General features: G+C 42.0%; 1 protein-coding gene across 2 annotated transcripts in view; it reads left to right on the top strand.

Annotated features, from left to right (window-relative positions):
* Positions 1-13,028, top strand: part of LOC130355629 (cytochrome b-245 heavy chain) — a 71,419-nt gene extending 58,391 nt beyond the window's left edge. For both annotated transcript variants that reach the window (XM_056556012.1, XM_056556011.1), the window contains exons 11-14: positions 1,207-1,369; positions 4,573-4,719; positions 5,648-5,772; positions 10,826-13,028. In XM_056556012.1, coding sequence (XP_056411987.1) covers positions 1,207-1,369; positions 4,573-4,719; positions 5,648-5,772; positions 10,826-10,952 — 562 coding nt within the window. In that variant the 3' untranslated portion in view covers positions 10,953-13,028. The remainder of the gene's footprint in view (positions 1-1,206; positions 1,370-4,572; positions 4,720-5,647; positions 5,773-10,825) is intronic.
* Positions 13,029-15,527: the final 2,499 nt, after the last annotated feature.

Here is a 15,527-nt window from a genome sequence, read left to right on the forward strand (position 1 = left end):
TTAGGGTACAAAAACATACTTTAACCCCTTAACGAAGCAGGACGTAAATATATGTCCTGGTGAGGTGGTACTTAACGCACCACATTTACGTCCTAAACATAACCGTGAGCATCGGAGCAATGCTCGGGTCATGCGCGTGCGTAAATATCCCAACTATTCAAATATAATCAAAAAATTGGAAGAAAACTTGAGGAGGCACTGGAACTGCAGTTTCACGACGTTTATTCTATCAGGTCATAGATACAACTGAGGCCATGATTAAGCGCATGTGAGCGAGAAACGGCCTGTCGGCCTCAGTTGTATCTATGACCTGATAGAATAAACTTTGTGAAACTGCAGTTCCAGTGCCTCCAAGTTTTCTTCCAATTTTTGGATTGCTTCTCTTGGTTTCCGGAGGACAGAACACGGACATTGGTTTCAGCTATCAGTGTTCAGGTGTTGACCCGACTCACACTACTCCTTCTTGCTACAGAAAAGGTATGCGGCATTGCCGTACTCACTATTTATTCTATGTGGAATTTAAATATAATGCTAATCATACCATACGGTGAACGGCGTGAACGTAAAAAAAAAGTCCAAAATACTCCTTTTTTTATTACATTTTATTCCCCCAAAAAATTGATAAAAAATTTACTGAAAGTTTTATATGAGCAAATATGATATCAAGAAAAAGTACAGATCACATTGCAAAAAATGAGCCCTCATACCGCCACTTATAAGGAAAAATTAAAAAGTTATAGGTCTTCAAAATAGGGTGATTTAAAAAGTACTAATTTGGTTAAAAAGTTTGTGATTCTTTTTCAAGCGCATCAGCAATGGTAAAGTATGTACTCATGGGCATCATTTTAATCATATTGACCCAAAGAATAAAGAACACAATGGCGTGAAAACGAAACCTACCACAATTAGCAAAATTGCCGTTTTCTTTTTAATTTTCCCACACAAATTCTTTTGGTTGCGCCATACATTTTATGGTAAAGTGAGTGATTGCATTACAATGGACAACTGGTCATGCAAAAAACAAGCCCTCATACTAGTCTGTGGATGTAAATATAAAATAGTTATGATTTTTTTATGGCGAGGAGGAAAAAACGAGTCCTTAAGGGGTTAAAATATATGTGCACCCTATAGCTAGTCATACAATGGCAGAATAATACATACAATAAATATATGTAATCATAATCTTTTGTGTTATATTCCCATAAGAATTTCAGTAGATGGTCCCTTTGGAACAGCGAGTGAGGATGTTTTTAGCTATGAAGTGGCTGTTCTGGTGGGAGCTGGCATTGGAGTCACTCCATTTGCTTCCATTTTGAAATCTGTCTGGTACAAGTATTGCAATAATGCATCAACCTTAAGGCTTAAAAAGGTATGTATTTTTAATAAGTTACACTAGTGTGCAATATACAGTTTTAAATTATCATTGAGTTTATTGAAGAAAAAAGAACTCTAACACTTTGTGAATTGCTGTTAAAAGCAAACTGTATCTTTGTGAAGCTGATGGTGGATACCAAACTTAAAAAAAATGTCTTTTTATTTTTTAACCAAGTGTCAAGGAGGTGAAGACGAGTGTGGCACATTTTTCTCATTCACCCTCACCTCCCAACCCCTCCTTGAGTGACATAACGAGACCTCTACATCAACCAAGGAGAGACTAGGAGTTGAGGGCAAGAGAGAAATTGTGCCAGGCTGTGGCACTTGAGCAGCTTGGCTCCACCTTCTTGACAGGCTGAGAAATAACAAGACAGTTCCACTTGTGGGTGTTCCACTGCAGAATTCCATTGACTTCAGTAGGTAGGAACATGATCTGCTTTCAGATTTTCCACGGTGCAAATTCCACAGTGAACTTTCAGCTACTGGAAACCCGATACCCTAAAGCCTTAGAGTGGACCTGTCAGCAGAAAAACATGGGTATAAATAAGCACAAGGCTAGATAGAACCAGTCATCAGAATTCCTGATGACTGCTCCAATTTAAAAGTTTATAAGATCAGATGTGACCAGATACATATATATGTGAGTGAGTCCAAATGTGCTGTTTTTATGTAAAATACATACATACCTGTACAGATTTTCTTCCCCATAGAAGAACTCTGAACTGTAATTCGACTGTTGCCCTGCAACAGAGCACACACTTTCCCACAATTCCTCTTGCTTTAATAACCAGTGAAGACCAACTGCCATTACCTTTAGGAGACTGCAGTTGAACTGAGCATATGTGACCGACCTAAGTGGGTCCTCAGTGGGTCGTAACCAAGGGTAACAGTTATCAAAACAAAGCAGCCACACAGGGTACTAGTAATCCTATATCTCTCAAGCAGTAATTTCCACCACCGAAATTCCAATTCTGGTGTCCACAGAAATGATGAACGTGTCAAATCTCTCAGCAGAATCCGCTTGGAAATGCATTGCCATCTATGGAGACGTAGCATTTCCAAGCGGTCCTATCACCCCTATTTGCGAAATGACCATCTGTGTTTTCCTGACAGACATTCTGCAAATTGTCTGCCATGTGGACATAGCCTTAGACCACCGGACATCTGCCCAATATGAGCATTTATCTAGTAGATTGGCAGTTTTTAAAAGGAGCTTTTTTTAGACGGCTTATTTCCTGTCAGTGCAGGACCTCATGAACTATAACTGGATGGTTTGTACACTCCTTCACTTATATGAAGAGATGTGTCTACATCATGTGACTACCGATCAGCTGAAGAAACGAGTGTTTGCTTGTTTATAGTGTGATTACCTGGTCTTTTGGTGCTTAAGAGGGCTAAATAAACACATATAAAAACCATAAATAAACACATATAAAAACCATAAAGTGCTACATTTTATGGCTTCCGCTGATAAAATAGTTAAAATGAAAATAAAGCCCCTCCTCCGCATTGGCCCACTATACGCAGCTTAGGCACTACTTGTCCTTGCAGTGGGGCTCGTTGACTGTGTCACTCCCCATGAGTTTTGAGAGACTGTGTAGATGTGGGCCTCAGGCGAGGGGATTGCTCTCAGATATCTACTACCTTTTGATCTCCCCTCTGGAAGGTGACCCCCCATCTCACTGCTATATGGGACGTTGGGAGGAGGTCCTTCATACTACCATCATGATCCCCCAATGGAAGGTCATTTGGGACAGGGCCTCCCGGACTTCTATTTGTACGGCCATCAAAGAGACACAATTTAAGATGCTGATGGGTTGGTACCACACTCCCCATCAACCCTGATTTCCCCCCGCAGTGTTGGAGATGTGGTGTGGGGTTGGGAGATATCTTTCATATATCCTGGACCTGCCCGCTGATTGTTCCCTTCTGGCAGATGGTTCAGCGGCTGATCCACCAGGTACTGGGGGTTAAGGTCCCCCTGGACCCTTTAGTTTTTCTGTTACACTTGTCCACAAAATCCTTGACTAAACGACCACTTAAGTTGTTCCTACACATGGTTCTGGCTGCCAAGACTCTCATAGCTAAACATTGGAAGCAGACTGCTCCTCCGTCTGAGGGTGAATGGTAAGCTAGGGTGAGGGAGATCCAATCATTGGAATAACTAACTGCTTCCCTAGTACCGCAGTTTCTCATGGTGTGGGACCCATGGGATAGATTCATGGACAGGCAACCACCTTGACTTCTCCTTCCTAGGCTTTACTTTTCTTTTCTCTTCCTCTTTTCTCTCTTTTCTCCTTCTCTCTTGTATATGTGTTCCCTATTGTACCCCCCTCCCCCTTATTTCCTGATGTGGATTGTTTGTTGCCTCCCTTTCCCCTCCCTTCCCCTCATTTGAACCCTGCTGATTCCGGTTTAGTCCTCTGTCTGGTCTTACCTGATTGCCTTGATTTATTCTGTTTCTGTCTTTGATACATTGGGGGTTGTTGCCCAACATGTGTGCTTTTGTTGTCTTATTTTGTTGTGAAAAATCCAATAAAAATTTACAGTTTAAAAAAAAAAAAAAAAAAATGAAAATAAAGCATGTATTTCCACTATTGGACATAACAATTTACTTCTCATCCTATCCTATTATCCCTCATTCTCAATGAGAAATGTTTCTGTTAAAAGCACTCTCTGGTCTGTTATTATATTATTATCTATATTCATCTGCTTTTCTGTACCATGAATGACATTATTAGGAACAGTGGAGAACTAAGGCTTCATGAATATGTTCTCTTCTGTGTTTTAATTGGTAGAACTAGGACTCGGAATGTACATTGCATGATAGCATTCACTGCACCTGCCTGTCCATTAGTGGACTGACATTAATATTTAGTGACATAGCAAAATATACAGCCCTCTAGTTATTATTATTACCAATATGCACAAGAGCTGTTTTGTTCAATACTTTATACCCGTGTGAATGCAAGCAGAACAAAACAATGCATAATTCATAGAAATTATATTCATAATAGGACAAAACTGTTATTCCATGTGACATTGTTGCAGTGTAAAAGAAATCTATTAATTAGTAATAAAGTTATTAATACTTTACCCTAAATTTTTGTTTTTTGTTCAGCTTCTACCCATTTATACCTGATTGTATTTTAATATATAGGAATATTTTTAGCTTGCTGATATGTCTCCATGTTTCAGATCTATTTCTACTGGCTGTGCCGTGAGACACAAGCATTTGAATGGTTTGCGGATTTGTTACAATCATTGGAGAATCAAATGCAAGAACGGAATAATGCAGATTTTCTCAGCTACAATATCTATCTAACTGGTTGGGATGAAACCCAGGTACAAATTTTACTACTTTATCTTTTGTCCTAAAAAAATGCAACTGAAAATCACCTACCAAAAAATGGGAGCCAGGTTAGACATTTATTTTAGGAGATTAGAATCCATAACAGTCTTTTTTAAATGCATCTGTCTTATGAAAACACTATATAAAACTGTCCACTGAGTACAGGCTATATCCATGTATACTGCCGCCAAATCTTTGTTTGTTTATTCTGTCTATATCTTGCAGACCCCTAGCTACGCCTCTCCAACTGTACAGTATTTTTTAAATACATGTCTGTCGCGCATGAGCTGTCACTCAGTATTACAGTGCTTGCAAGCTGAATCTGCAAGCACTCCCGATGCTCAATGACTCAACGTGTGTGCGGCGTCATACTGAGTGATGGTGCATGGTTGCCGGACCTGTGTGTAAGTCACACCGAGTCAATGCAGTAATGTAGGAGAGAGGTGTGGCGGCCCCGGGACATTGTGGACTCCTGGCCACGCCTCTTCGGCTGTTCATGACTATGGGGAAAAATGTTTTTATGTAGCTAAAGCCACAGAATAAACAAACAAAGATATGGCGGCAGTATACATGGATACAGTTTTTGATCAGTGTGGACAGTTTTATATAGGGTTTTTATGTGACAGATGGGGGAAATTTACCAAATGCGAAACAGGGACAGTATTCATTTTCTAGCTTGAAAAAGATTTAATTGTGAAGTTGAAACGTTGCATCTTTTTTGTACTGGATGGGTAAATAAACACTTCTTGTCTTCACTATCCTTGCTTTGAAGTGCCGTGTTCCTACTTTTTCCTTATTTTGTTCCTGCAAAAGTGGTGTTAACCAAAATCCAAATCAGTAAAATTTATATTAGATATTTTTGTAAACCTATGCCCTGTATACAGCCATTTTCTGTCACTTACATGAACTGTGTTTTACCAGGCCACAGCTTTCTCTTTACACCATGACCAAGAGAAGGATGTGATCACTGGCCTTAAACAGAAGACCTTGTATGGAAGACCAAACTGGGAAAATGAATTTAAAACTATCGGAAGTGCACATCCAAGGTATGTCATGGGCTTAGACCAGCTGTGTCCAATAGAGCAGACAAAAAGTTTTACCTAAAGGGATTGTACAGGATCAGAAAAATGTGGCTGTTATCTTTCAGTAACAGTGCCACACCTGCTCAAGAGCTGTGCCTGTTTTCTATTGGAGTGAATAGTACATAGCTTGCAGCAACCATTGCACAAGTGTGGCACTGTTACTGTAAAAATGTCTCTTCAAGGCTACGATTCCACTGAGGTTTTTCATGCCCATTTTGCAGCATAGCATTTTTTCTGTGAAAAAAACGCCACAGCCAGATGTTAGCTGCAAGTCAATAGTTAAAGGGGTTCTCCAGTGCTTAGACATCTTATCCCCTATCCAAAGGATAGGGGATAAGATGCCTGATCGTGGGAGTCCCGCCGCTGGGGACCCCCGGGTTCTTGCACGCGGCCCCCCTGTTTGTAATCAGTCCCCAGAGCGTGTTCGCTCCGGGACTGATTACCGGCGACCACAGGGCGGCGTGTGACGTCACACCTGCGCCCCCGTGTGACATCATGCTCCGCCCCTCAATGCAAGCCTATGGGAGGGGGCGTGATAGCTATCACGCCCCCTCCCGTGGGCTTGCATTGAGGGGCAGAGCGTGTGACGTCACAGGGGGCAGGGGCGTGATGTCACACGCCGCCCACCCTGTGGTCGCCGGTAATCAGTCCCGGAGCGAACACGCTCCGGGGACTGATTACAAACGAGGTGCCGTGTGCAAGATCCCGGGGGTCCCCAGCGGCGGGACTCCCACGATCAGGCATCTTATCCCCTATCCTTTGGATAGGGGATAAGATGTCTAAACACTGGAAAACCCATTTAACTGCAAAATGCCAGATCCACTTGGCGTTTTTCAGTTTTGCGTTTTTTAAATCCTTTTTGGCTCCTTGGCAGTTTTTCAAAAACAACCTCTTGTTGAGACTTTGGCGTTTTTTTGGTTTTTTTGGGGGGGAAAATCTTGACATTTTTTCACTTCCATAGAGTTCTATGGGAGCAAAATGCCGAGAAAAATGCCATGTTGGTTTTAACTTTGGCATTTTTTGCAGGCGGTTTTAATTCATTTTTTGGACTTTAGAGATCCAAAAAAGTGATGGAGATACCTTTTTTTTTATTAAGTTTCATAGGGTACCATTAAAAAATTTTTACAAAAAAAGATACAGTAGGGATGGAAAAAATTGTATTTAATGAAATTTATATTTTTTAGAACAAAATTTTTATAAATTTTTAAACAGGGACCAATTTATGTGAGCAGGCAGAGAACTAAAAATGTACCCGGCAATGTAAAAATGTAGAAAGGGGCCATTTAATTATAAAAATAATATATTTTTTATAATTTATTTTGTTAAACTTTTTATTAGTATTGTATTTTAATTGTGTGTTTAATAAAATGTGTGTTTTTTAAACTTTTTTTTCTTTATTTTTTTGATTTTTTAGGTAGTACTACTACTCCCAGCATAGAACAGACTGTTCCATGCTGGAAGTAGTAGTACCTGCACTAATAGACAGATTGAAGTGGGTGTCACTTCTGACACCCACTGTGATCCTCTGATATAAGCTATAGAAGCCGGAGGCACGGCCGCACTTGTCTGGTCCCCTGCCAAGCTATACAGCATTGATGTGAAGTTCTCCTCACATCACAGATTCATATTTCCCACTGAGAGCTGAGATTGGCCAGATGGTGTCGGCCAATCACAACTCTCAGAAGCATATACGAATCTGTGAAGTGAAGATAACCTCTCATCACAGCGGAGTATAGTGCCGGGCAGGGGACTAGACAAGTGCGGCTGCCCTTAATTGCAGGTACTACTCTTCCCAACATGGAGTACACTCTGCTCCATGCTGGGAGCTGTAGTAGCTGCATTAATAGACAGATCGCAACGGGTGTCAGGAGTGACAGCCGGGCCATCTGTTTATTAGTACAGATACTACAGCTCCCAGCATGGAGCAGAGTGTGCTCCATGTTGGGAGCAGTATTATTTGCAGTATAGGACAGATCGAAGCAAGTGTCACTCCTGACACCTGTTGCGATCCTCCTGATGTGAATTTGTCTGGGAAATGGGACTCAGCTGTGCTCACAGTTACAGAGCAGGGAGAACATCTGATGCTGAGCAGTAGATGTACGTTGTATATCTACTGCCCAGCAAGAACTTACAGTGAGCCAGTAAGGTGTATATAGTATATACATTGCTGGCTCACTTAACCCCTTGCTATGCTGTGCGCTATGCGCCAGCCCAGCAAGGAAAGAGTTAGCTTACACTGCTGGACAGTTTAGGTTAACCCTTTGGGCGGTATACACTATATACAGCTAAGTATAGATAGCTGTATGTAGTGTATTTAGAAGACGAGATCCCCTTACCTCCCTTGCTCCTGTCCCTGCCGGGTCTGTGTAGCTCCGCCCCCTAGTGATGATGTCATTAGGGACAGAGCTACAAATGGAGCCAGGCTGGTAAGGGTGTGAAGCTCTGTTCACATTGTATGTTTTGTATAATGTGAACAGTCCCTTCTGGAAGTGTCCTCCCAGACAGGGAGACTCCAGCTGTTGTTAAACAACAACTCCCAGCATGCCCAGACAGCCGGCATGCTTGGAGTTGTAGTTTTGCAACAATTGGAGGCTCCTGGTCAGGAAGGACATTGCATTATGGGCGCTCTCCCCAGCAGAGAGCGCCAAGAATATACTGACCAATGTTTTGTGTTTTTTTTTTCTTCTCGTTTCAGATTCTTGTATGCAGAGGATTACTGCGATTCGGTGGATTATGACAGATGAACTGGATTTTTTTTCTTTTAATAAAATGGCTAACAAGGGCTGTGGGGGAGTGTTTTTTTAAATAAAATATTTTCTCCAATGTGTTGTTTTTTTTTAATTGAATTTTTCAGGCTTAGTAGTGGAAGCTGTCTTATTGAAGGAATCCATTACTGAGCCGGGGCTTAGGGTTAGCCCCAAAAACAGCTAGCGCTAACCTCCAATGATTACCCTGGTACCTACCACCACAGGGGTGCTGGGAAGAGTCGGTACAACAGGCCCGGAGTGTCAAAAATGGCGCTCCTGGGCCTAGGCGGTAACAGGCTAGTGTTATTTAGGCTGGGGAGGGCCACTAACAATGGTCCTAGCCCACCCTGGTAATGTCAGGCGGTTGCTGTTTGGTTGGTATCTGGCTGTGAATAAAAATAAGGGGAACCCTATGCATTATTTTTCATAAATAAGTAAATAAAAATACTTAGAGTTCCTCGTATTTTTATTCTCAGCCAGATACCAACCAAGCAGCAACAACCTGACGTTACCAGGGTGGGCGAGGACCATTGTTTCTGGCCCTCCCCAACTTAAATAACGTCAACCTATTTGCACCTAGGCCCAGGAGCGCCATTTTTGACGCTTCGGGCCTGTTGGTACAGGCTCTTCCCGGCACCCCTGTAGCGGTGGGTACCAGGGTAATAATTGGGGGTTAGCACTAGCTGTTTTTTGGGCTAACGCTAAGCCCCGGCTTAGTAATGGATTCCCTCAATAAGACGGCTTCCACTTTTAAGCCTGAATATTCAATTTAAATAAAATCACGACACATTGGAAAAATTATTTTATTTAAAAAAAACCTCCCTTACAGCCCTCATTAGCCATTTTATTAAAAGGAAAAAAAATCTAGTTAATCGCTGTAATCCACCGAATCCGCCGTAATCCTCTGCATACATGGATCTGAAACGAGAAGAAAAAAAATTGGTTAGTACATTTTTGGCGCTCTCTGCTGGGGAGAGCGCCCATAATGCATAATGCAAGGGAGCCTCCAATTGGTGCAAAACTACAACTCCAAGCATGCCGGCTGTCTGGGCATGCTTGGAGTTGTAGTTTAGCAACAGCTGGAGTCTCCCTGTCTGGGAGGACACTGCCAGAAGGGACTGTTCACATTATACAAAACGGACAATGTGAACAGAGCCTCACACCCTTACCAGCCTGGCTCCCGTCTGTAGTTCCGCCCCTAACAACGTCATCATTAGGGGGCAGAGCTACACTGACCCAGCAGGTACAGGGCGCGAGAGAGGTAAGTGGACCTCATCTTCTGTATACACTATATACAGCTATCTATAGATAGCTGTATATCCTGCATACCGCCCAAAGGGGCTATAGGAGCAGGGAGTCCTGTCAGTCTGGTGACAAAATTCCTGGCTCATTTATAGTATACATGGCTACACTATGCACCCCTGTATACTATATGGCCGGGGGAGGTGTATAGTGATGCTATATAGACATTACTCCTCATCTCCTTACACTCTGTGGACCGGGCGCTCAGCATCCGACCCACAGAGTGGTACCCTGAAGGCAGTGAGAAAACTGCTGCAGGTTAAAAATGTGGCTGTTTCCCCACACCAGAAAAAAACGCTAGAAAAATTGCCAAAAATGCAAGAAAAAGCTGTGGCAGTTTTCCTGGTGTCTTCTTCCAAGTACAATAGAAGCTGCAACACTAACCAATCTAAATGATGGTCATTTATATAAATTGCAGGTTACAGTATCCAACTCATCGCCCCTTTTGCCAATCTCCTTTGCTCCAAGATGCTATGGAGATTAGCGAAATGGCCAATGGCTTGTATTCTGTAACTGCATTTTTGACCATAATTCAGACTGGTGATTGCTGCAGCTTCTATTTTAGAAGGTGATATTTGGACTGTCTTTTGTATGCCTAATGGGGGAGATTTATCAAAACCTGTGGAGGGAAAAGGTTGATTAGTTGCTCATAGCAACCAATGAGATTGCTTATTTTATTATTAAAAAAGCCTCTAAAAAATAGAAGAAACAATATGATTGGTTACAATGGTAAGTGGTCAACTTTTCCTCTGCATAGGTTTTGATAAATCTACACCAAATATTTGCATAACCCTGCTGACGATACTGTAAGGTTGGACACCTAGGAAAAGTTTTTGAGATCAGGAGCAGTGGAAGCATTTTTCTCTTATTGGTGTTGGAATCAGAAATAAGAAAACGTTTTATAGCTGCTGAAAAGCTCTTTAGTATTATTTACCACATACATCAATTATTTTTATTGTCCTTTTAAGCTCAAGAATTGGTGTTTTCCTCTGTGGACCAGAAAGCCTTGCAGAGACCCTGAGCAAACTGTCCATCGCCAACTCCTCTGTGGATCCTAGAGGGGTGCACTTTATTTTCAACAAAGAAAACTTCTAGCTCAGCAAAGTGTTCCATTGTATACATTGAACAAATATTTGGATTGAAAGGTGAATTCATACAAAAATAAAAAATAAAATTATTTCACAGCCCTAAAATTGTAAATAGCTGTTCTCTTCTGCTGCTTAGCGGTTGTCTGTCTCAAGACCTGTTAGCCAGCCTCCCCTTCCCCTGCAGCCATGTGTGACTAAAGAATTACTGGTCCAAAGAACACTGTGTAGTGTTTTTTCACTAAATCCAGATCTGAAGGAAACCTTTACATTGAATATCTTCACTGCACTTATTCTGAAGTACTTTGAAGCACATGCCTGTACAACAGTATACATTTAGAATAGGTAACGTTACTACTGATACTGTATCTACTTGGTAGCCAAGATTATTCCCTGTACCAGCGTTTTGAAAACGTGAATTGACGTCAATAAAATGAAATGTATTTTTCTGCAATAAATGCTTTCACAGCTAAAGATATATAGCTTTATAATACACTGCTCAAAAATATTAAGGGAACACTTAAACAACACAATGTAACTCCAAGTCAATGACACTTCTGTGAAATCACACTGTCCACTCAGGAAGCAACACTGATTGACAATCAATGTCACATGCTGTTGTGCAAATGAAACAGACAACAGGTGGACATTATAGGCAATTAGCAAGACAAAGGAGTGGTTCTGCAGGTGGTGAACACAGACCACTTCTCAGTTCATATGTTTTCTGGCTGATGTTTTGGTCACTTTGGAATGCTGGCGGTGCTTTCACTCTAGTGGTAGCATGAGACGGAGTCCACAACCCACACAAGTGGCTCAGATAGTGCAGCTGATCCAGGATGGCACATCAATGCGAGCTGTGGCAAGAAGGTTTGCTGTGTCTGTCAGCATAGTGTCCAGAGCATGGAGGTACTACCAGGAGACAAGCCAGTACATCAGGAAATATGGAGGAGGCCAACAACCCAGCAGCAGGACTGCTACCTCCGCCTTTGTGCAAGGAAGAGCAGGAGGAGCACCGCCAGAGCCCTGTAAAATGACCTCCAGCAGGCCACAAATGTGCATGTATCCACTCAAACAGGCAGAAACAGACTTCATGAGGGTGGTATGAGGGCCCGACGTCCACAGGTGGGGTTGTGCTTATAGCCCAACACTGTGCAGGACGTTTGGCATTTGCCAGAGAACTCCAAGATTGGCAAATTCACCACTGGTGCCCTGTGCTCTTCACAGATGAAAGCAGGTTCACACTGAGCACATGTAACAGACGTGACAGAGTCTGGAGATGCTGCGGAGAACGTTCTGCTGCCTGCAACATCCTCCAGCATGACTGGTTTGGGGGGCCACACAGCCCTCCATGTGCATGCCAGAAGTAGCCTGGCTGCCATTAGGTACCGAGATGAGATCCTCAGACCCCTTGTGAGACCGTATGCGTGTGCAGTTGGCCCCTCATGTGGCTGGAGTGTGTCAGCAGTTCCTGCAAGAGGAAGGCATTGATGCTATGGACTGGCCAGCCCGTTCCATTCTTCAGGCAGAAATTTCCAAGAGGATTTTCCGTTCACAAATTCCGCTTCACAAATTCCGAAGTGTTAATTTGTGAACGGAAACCCATTCACTATACAGTACATTTTAGCAATTTTTTGCAGGCGGAAATTCCGTAGTCTGAACCTAGCCTAAAAGCTGAACAGAGCTTCACTGAAAGATACACAGACTGAAAGCTGCTGCACAGAGCTTGAGGTCTCAGAATTACTAGCTAGTGTTTACACAAGGTTTCTTGCAGCTATATGGAGAATGATAATATAATTTATGTCAGGGTAGGTGTATTTCATTGTTTTCCTTGTCCCACAATTGTTCTGCTAAATCTTATATAGTAACAGTTAAACTAAATAGCATATTATGGGAATAATGGTAACTGAGGCTATGTCCACCCAGTGTATTTTAATGTGTATTTCATTTATGTTTCCATAAATTGCATACAGTATATAAAAATGGTCGTATTTTTTCCATCCGTTTATATAAGAATATGTCACTATTTTTACTAAATCAAAAACTTTCTGTCAATTTCTTTCTTTCTTTTTTTTTTAATAAATACCTATCTCACTATTTTTTTTATTCTTTGTAATGCTGATTGCTTCTATAATGCTTTGTTATATATAGTGTAAGGCAGTAATTAGACCTCACTTCTGGCATGGCCTAAAAGGCATAGAGTTATGTTATATATTGAAAGTTAAATCCAGCTCAATGGCTGCTTGTTGGAAGTGATCCTGCAAATTCAGCAAATAAACAATGAAAGAAACTCGATCTAGCACAGAGATACAGCATTATCCAAACGTTGTTCTTGTTTTAAAGCTTAAAGGGGTATTCTATCCAAAGCATAGGGGGTAAGATGTCTGATCATGGGGGGGCCCGTTGCTGGACCACTCCACCACTCCCACCCCCCCGCACGCGCGATCTCCCTGGAGCCCCTGTATTATATGCGGAGCTGCGTCTCCAGTTTCAGAAACCTCCGGGACTGGAGACGTGATGTAACGCCACGACCCCTCGTGACATCACGTCATGCCCCCTCCATTCATGTCTAGCATAATGAAATGCTGCCCCCCCCCCAAAAACAAGTGCGCGTATATATATGTGTATATATATATATATATTTATATAGTTAACATATGTATGACAGTTATTTTACGCATGATAATACTGTATACCTGAATATACTAGTTATGCAGTTTCCAATTGATACCATTAAACAAGGATCAAATATTACCATACATTATTGTAACCTGACCAGATCGGGCATACTGAGACCAACAATACCAATAATACCGGTATACCAAGATAAATATTACCAGTAACACGCCTATATAAGGGACACGTAATCCCACCACACAAGGACCATTACACCTCAAAGCGACTAGTGACTGGATAATTCCACTCTACTGTTATGAAATAAACTCCACTATATACAAACCAAGATTCCCCAACTACCTCACCCCCCCCCCCCCCAGTACAGTGACCATATAGAGGTATATACAGGATCTGAATACCATATAAGTGATTATATACAGGACCATATATTGGTATATACCAGCTGTACACAGGTTCTGTATACCATGTAAGTGATAATACACAGTACCATATCAAGGTATTTACCAGCTGTATACAGATCTGTATACCATATAAGTGATTACAATTACATTTAGGGACTCACAATTACATCTTTTCTGATCAGTGGCATCCTCTTACCTTTTTTTCTCCATCCGGCTCAAACCGCCATGATGTCTTCTTCCAGCCAAAACTTCAACTCTTCAGCATCTGCGGGACAAACATGTTAGACTCTGCATTTTTCCAGTGCCCTCCATTGCTGATCCCCCTTTGCCATTTCAATTTCCAATCCCCCCTCTTCCGTATCATTTCAATTCCCTCTCTGTGCCACTTCAATCCCCCCTTCTGATAGGCAGAGGGGATAAAATAGCACAGGGGATCGCGCGCGCAATCTCCCTGGAGCACCTGTATTATATGCGGAGCTGCGTCTCCAGTTTCAGAAACCTCCAGGACTGGAGACGTGATGTAACGCCACTACCCCTCGTGACATCACGTCATGCCCCCTCCATTCATGTCTAGCATAATGAAATGCTGCCCCCCCCCCCAAAAACAAGTGGGCGTATATATATGTGTATATATATATATATATATGTATATATATATATTTATATAGTTAACATATGTATGACAGTTTTTTTTACGCATGATAATACTGTATACCTGAATATACTAGTTATGCAGTTTCCAATTGATACCATTAAACAAGGATCAAATATTACCATACATTATTGTAACCTGACCAGAGCGGGCATACTGAGACCAACAATACCAATAATACCGGTATACCAAGATAAATATTACCAGTAACACGCCTATATAAGGGACACGTAATCCCGCCACACAAGGACCATTACACCTCAAAGCGACTAGTGACTGGATAATTCCACTCTACTGTTATGAAATAAACTCCACTATATACAAACCAAGATTCCCCAACTACCTCACCCCCCCCCCCCCCCCAGTACAGTGACCATATAGTGGTATATACAGGATCTGAATACCATATAAGTGATTATATACAGGACCATATATTGGTATATACCAGCTGTACACAGGTTCTGTATACCATGTAAGTGATAATACACAGTACCATATGAAGGTATTTACCAGCTGTATACAGATCTGTATACCATATAAGTGATTACAATTACATTTAGGGACTCACAATTACATCTTTTCTGATCAGTGGCATCCTCTTACCTTTTTTTCTCCATCCGGCTCAAACCGCCATGATGTCTTCTTCCAGCCAAAACTTCAACTCTTCAGCATCTGCGGGACAAACATGTTAGACTCTGCATTTTTCCAGTGCCCTCCATTGCTAATCCCCCTTTGCCATTTCAATTTCCAATCCCCCCTCTTCCGTATCATTTCAATTCCCTCTCTGTGCCACTTCAATTCCCCCTTCTGATAGGCAGAGGGGATAAAATAGCACAGGGGATCAGAGGAGACGGGGGGGGGGGGGGAGGGGACTGGGAATTGAAATGGCACAGGGGGA

Source organism: Hyla sarda, chromosome 2 (genome assembly GCF_029499605.1).
Source record: "Hyla sarda isolate aHylSar1 chromosome 2, aHylSar1.hap1, whole genome shotgun sequence".
In the NCBI taxonomy this organism is placed as follows: domain Eukaryota; kingdom Metazoa; phylum Chordata; class Amphibia; order Anura; family Hylidae; genus Hyla; species Hyla sarda.